The sequence below is a fragment of the Oratosquilla oratoria genome, chromosome 2 (genome assembly GCF_046742065.1).
Source record: "Oratosquilla oratoria isolate Oo_2021 chromosome 2, ASM4674206v1, whole genome shotgun sequence".
In the NCBI taxonomy this organism is placed as follows: domain Eukaryota; kingdom Metazoa; phylum Arthropoda; class Malacostraca; order Stomatopoda; family Squillidae; genus Oratosquilla; species Oratosquilla oratoria.
The window spans coordinates 82322939-82328938 of NC_134778.1; the positions used below are offsets into that span (position 1 = coordinate 82322939).

The following is a 6000-nucleotide window of genomic DNA, read 5'->3' on the forward strand; positions in this document are numbered from 1 at the left end:
GTTTTGGAAAGAAATTAAGAGAGGAAGAGGAGGCGAATCAAGTAGGGAAGAAAAGGTAAAAGGTACAGATGGAGAGATGATAATGGAAGAGATGGCAGTGAGGGGAAGATGGGCAGAATATTTTAGGGAGTTGCTGAATGTGAAGGAGGATAGGGAAGGAAAGATAGCTGCAGTGGGAAATGCGAAGAAAATGAGAGTGATGAGTGAGGAGAATGGAGGAGAAATAAGGAAGGATGAGGTGAAGGCAGTTGTAAAGATGATGAAAGCAGGTAAGGCACCTGGTCTGGATGGATGCCATGCAGAATGTCTGAAAAAGGGAGGTTCAGTGATGGTGGACTGGTTGGTGAGGTTATTCAATGTTTGCTGGAGAGAGGGTAGAGTACCGGAGGACTGGAGAAGTGCCTGTATAGTTCCTCTTTACAAGGGAAAAGGGGACAAGTGTGAATGTAGTAATTTCAGAGGGATTAGCCTGTTGAGTGTAGTAGGGAAGGCTTATGGGAGGATCTTAATTGAGAGGATTAGGAGAGGAACAGGAGTAATTGGTGAGGAACAGTGTGGATTTAGGACGGGTAGAGGTTGTGTAGATCAGATCTTTGTGGTAAGACAGATATGTGAGAAAGCTATAGGAAAGGGGAAGGATGTTTTTTGGGCTTTTATGGATCTGGAAAAGGCTTATGATAGGGTAGACAGAAAGGCACTGTGGGAGGTTATGCAGATTTATGGGATAGGAGGAAAGCTTTTGGGAGCTGTCAAGAGTTTTTATGAGAGTAGTAGAGCATGTGTTAGGATTAGAAATGGAGAGAGTGAGTGGTTTGAACTAAAGGTGGGACTTCGTCAAGGATGCGTTATGTCGCCCTGGCTGTTCAACTTATACATGGATGGGGTGGTGCGAGAGGTGAATGCTAGGGTAGTGAGTCAGGGATTGGAGATGGTTAAAGAAAATGGAGAAAAGTGGGAGGTGAGCCAGCTGTTGTTTGCGGACGACACTGCGCTTGTGGCAGGGTCAGAGGAGGGATTGAGGAAGCTGGTGGCAGAGTTTGGGAGAGTATGTGATAGAAGAAAGCTAAAGATAAATGTGGGTAAAAGTAAGGTGATGAGATGTACAAGGGGTGAAAGTGGCAGTAGACTGGAAGTGAACATTAAGGGAGAGCGACTGGAGGAAGTGGATAGTTTTAGATACTTGGGTGCAAGTGTAGCAGGAAAAGGTGGATTGAAGGTGGAGGTAGAATGTAGATTGAGAGAAGCGAGTAAATGCCTTGGTGGTTTTTTGAGTGTAATGAGGAATAGATATCTGGGAATGGATGCGAAGAGGAGACTGTATGAAGGAGTGATTGTGCCAACAGCACTGTATGGGGCAGAAACGTGGAACATAAGGGAAGAAGAGAGAAGGAGTTTGAATGTGTTTGAGATGAGGTGTCTGAGAAGTATGGTGGGGGTTACTAGGCTGGATAGAGTGAGAAATGAGGAGGTGAGGAGGAGAACAGGGGTGAAAAAGGATTTGGGAGATAGGGTTGATGAAAGAATATTAGGATGGTTTGGACACATGGAAAGAATGAGTGAAGAAAGACTAGTAAAAGAGGTATGGAAGGCAGATGTGGAGGGAGTGAACATGAGGGGACGTCCTAGGATGAGGTGGATGGATGGGGTGAAGGGGGCTTTGGGGAAGAGGGGAATGTCTGTTGAGGAAGGAAGGGAGAGGACGGAAGACAGAGGTGAGTGGAGAATGGTTGTATATGGATGATGTTGTGACTGCATGAGGAGGAATGGGCGGGGGGGTGGGGGGTGGGGTAGTATGTGTGAGTAAAGTTTGACGCAGCCCGAAGGGATTTCTCCCCGTCCTCGCCGTATATGCAAAGGGGGACGGAGAGGGGGGGTCGCCGATTAAATGAAGCGGCCTTGCTGTGGATGTACTGTGTCTTGCGACACTGCTTCTGACCCAGGGCGGTGGGCAGGGTGCAGGGATAACCCGTCATCCAGGAGGTGCTCAGATGAGAGGAAGGGTGGGAGGGGTGTGGAGTGTATTTAGGGATGAAATGGGTGGGAGTGTTTTTATGCCTTCCCCTTTTTGGCTACCTCCCTTGTAAGGGGGAAAAAGCCTTGGTATATGTATGTTTCTTCTATCACATACTCTCCCAAACTCTGTCACCAACTTCCTCAGTCCCTCCTCCGATCCTGCCACAAGTGCAGTGTCGTCTGCAAATAACAGCTGGCTCACCTCCCACTTTTCTCCATTTTCTTTAACCATCTTCAATCCCTGACCCACTACCCTTGCATTTACCTCTTGCACTACCCCATCCATGTATAAGTTGAACAGCCAGGGCGACATAACGCATCCTTGACGAAGTCCCACCTTTACCTTGAACCACTCACTCTCTCCATTTCTAATCCTGACACAAGCTCTAGTACTCATAAAAACTCTTGACAGCTCCTAGAAGCTTTCCTCCCACAGTGCCTTTCTGTCTACCCTGTTGTAAGCCTTTTCCAGATCCATAAAAGCCCAAAAAACATCCTTCTCCTTTCCTATAGCTTTCTCACATATCTGTCTTACTACAAAAATCTGATCTACACAACCTCTACCCGTCCTAAATCCACACTGTTCCTCACCAATTACTCCCTCTCTTCCTCTCCTAATCCTCTCAATCAAGATCCTCCCATAAGACTTCCCAACTACACTTAACAAGCTAATCCCTCAGAAACTACTTAACTCACACTTGTCCCCTTTTCCCTTGTAAAGTGGAGCTATACAGGCACTCCTCCAGTCCTCTGGCACTCTACCCTCTCTCCAGCAAACATTAAATAACCTCACCAGCCAGTCCACCATCACTGTATCTCCTTTTTTTAGTCACTCTGCAAAGCATCCATCCAGACCAGGTGCCTTACCTGCTTTCATCATCTTAACAACTGCCTTCACTTCATCCTTCCTTATTTCTCCATTTTTCTCACTCATCACAGTCATTTTCTTAGCATTTCCCACAGCAGCTATCTTTCCCTCCCTAACCTCGTTCACATTTAGCAACTCCCTAATATATTCTGCCCATCTTCCCCTTACTGCCTTCTCTTCCATTATTATCTCTCCATCTGCACCTTTTACCTTTTCTTCTCTACTTGATTCGCCTCCTCTTCCTCTCTTAATTTCTTTCCAAAACATCTTTTTATTACTTTCAAAATTTTCTGTCATACTCTTACCCCATTTCACATCTGCTCTCCTCTTTGCCTCCTTTACCTTTTGCTTTACTTCTCTTTGTACCTCGCATATGACTCCCGCATCCTATTTTGTAACCAATCTGTGAAAGCTCGCTTCTTCTCTTCTACAACCTTCTTTGTTTCCTCATCCCACCATTCACTACCCTTCCTTCTATTTCCTCCTGTCCCTCTTGTTCCACACACCATCTTTGCACACTTTGACTCCCTCCTTCTTTGGTACGTATTTGTCTATAGCCTCCTTGTAATTTTCTTTTAATATGTTCCATTTCTCTTCCATCATTGTTTCTTCATCTAAGAAGTTTTCCCAGTTCCCATTAAAAAAAATTCTGACTTTCTCAAAATCCGATTTGTTATACATTAGTCTTCCTTTTCTGTTTTTTATTTCTTCTCAAATCTATTTGTTCTTTTGGTTCGAACTCTATTAGTACATGATCACTCTTCCCAACTGATGTCTTGTATTTCATTTTATCCACGATTTCAGGCTCTGATGTAAATATTAAATCCAGACTCGATGGTTCTTCACCATTTCTATACCTGGTATTTTCCTTTACCCATTGAGTCAATGTGTATTCAATGGTCATATCCAGTAGAATATTTCCCTAAAGGTCTTCTCCACCTTTCACTACCATTTCTTCCCAACATATTTCTTTTGAGTTAAAGTCACCCATAATTACTGTTTCCTCCTTTCAGTAATTCAATTAATGCATTCTTTGTGTCTTCCAGTATTTTGGAATGATCACTATCTGTCCAAGACTGTGTTTTTGGGGGCACATATATTACATATTTTCTACTTTTCATGTTTCTGTTTTCAACTGTAATCATACTCAATTACACATTATTATTTCCTTCTGTTTTCTTTGCAACATTTAAACCTTTCTTAGTCAAAAACATGACTTCCATCCTACTTTTCACCCAATGGTTGTATAGACCTTGTCCCACAGTATTTAATGGTAGTGGACCTTTTACTTTTGTCTCCACAATTCCCATTATGTCTGGTTTCTCTACAGACAGATAGTTGTTAAATTTGTTTAGTCCTGAAATCATGCCATCTATGGTAGTATATGTTATTTTTAATCTATTCTTTTCTTCTCTTTTTTGGTTTATGTTTCCTTTTTTTTTTTTTTTTTATGTACAATTTTCTCAGCCTGGTCCACCTCTCTAAAAAAAAATTATTCTTTTCAGTCTCCATTTTTCTCTCATTTTTTTTTCATTTGCTTCATTTCTAATTGTGTGTGTGTGCATACTATTTGGGCAATTCCTGAGTTTTCTTGTCAACCAGCACCCCATCAACCCAAAGCTATGGAATTTCATACATGAAGAATAAAATTACAATTTTGTTATATCATTTATAGTTTACAAATCTATTTTTCACATGCTATGCTTTAACATTCTTAAATATATACAACTACATATATACACAAATCTAGTGTCTTATTAATACTTTAAAACTGATATGTACAACTTCATAAATATACAATGTCAAAAAACAATAATATAATAATACACTAAAGCTTTGTACATCACTGACAAATGATGTAGACAAAGAGTACTGAGAAGTAAATCAATTCCTTCTTCGCCGCACCCTTGAGATTCGCCAAGCATTGGGTTCTTCATATTTGTTATACAATGGCTCAAGCCTCTGGTTCTTCTTATATTTACTCAGCTTGGTTGGGTCTCCCAGTTTAAAGAAAGAAGGAGCAAACTCCACGAGCCATTTTGGGTCAATTGTAGTCACTTCCCGCATATACTCTTTTGTTGTCTGCACTAACTCATGATACACAACCCTGAAAGACAAGACCAATAAAATTAATGACTAAACAGTTATTAATCCATTTATTACCAAATGGATCACACACAGCTGGATAATATGGCTTGGCACTAGTTGCATAGAAAGGAATACTTAATTAAGAAAAGTAAGGAGACACATTCTGGAAAATTTAAAGAAAAAAAAACAAAAAATGGGGGGGGGGGAAGTATGTGCATCCCTAATTTCTATGTTAAAAAATCTGGTAAAAAAAAAAATGTCTATCATACATGCATTAACAAGGTAAATCTATCTTGGTTAATCCTTTTCCTCATGGGCAGCATTTACTTGTTAGCTCTGGCAGCTGCCAGATTATCTTATTAAACTATGCATGACATTAGTTTGGGTCAAGAACTATCATGACAAGGCATCTCTTCTTACCATTCAGGCTGTCGATTGAAGAGAGCAGAGGAGGGGTGAATATAGACCACTTGAGAATCCACTAGAGTCCTGTAGCCTTCTTGAGGATCTTTCTTAGCAGCATTTCGGAAGAAGCCAGAACAAATTGCTTTTTGAGCTCTTGCTACATTCTTTCCACAAGACACTACATCAAGCTTATGCCTGCAATGGTAAAATAATTTTTTTTTAATGTTGGAAAAAAAAAAAAAAAAAAAGGCAAACTGCCACTCCCCATAAAAACACACCTGAACACACAGCAAGGCCATTTCATTTAATCGGCAACCCCCCTCTCCATCCCTTCATGCAAAAAAGAGAAGACAGGGAAAAATTCCTTCAGGCTGTGTCAAATTATTTATCACACATACTCCCTCAACCCCCATCCCCCACCTGCTCCCTTCCATGCATCACTGCATCATCCATACACGACCATTCTCCATTCACCCCTATCTTCTGTCTTCTCCCTTCCTCAACAGACATTCCCTTCTTTCCTGGTACCCCTTTTACCTCATCCATCCATCTCATCCTTGATCGCCCCCTCATGTTCACCCCTTCCAGCCTATCTCAAGTACTTTATCTCAAACACGAACTCCTCC

The 6000-nt window shown here is 41.5% G+C and overlaps 1 protein-coding gene across 1 annotated transcript in view; it reads right to left on the reverse strand.

Moving 5' to 3' along the window:
• Nucleotides 1-4536: 4536 nt before the first annotated feature.
• The window catches only part of pea (ATP-dependent RNA helicase pea), a 44564-nt gene continuing 43100 nt past the window's right edge, over nt 4537-6000 (reverse strand). Inside the window, exons 11-12 of the mRNA XM_076211868.1 lie at nt 5390-5569; nt 4537-4988 (exon numbers count right to left, since the gene is read on the reverse strand). Of these exons, the coding sequence (XP_076067983.1) occupies nt 4766-4988; nt 5390-5569 (403 nt within the window). The 3' untranslated portion in view covers nt 4537-4765. The remainder of the gene's footprint in view (nt 4989-5389; nt 5570-6000) is intronic.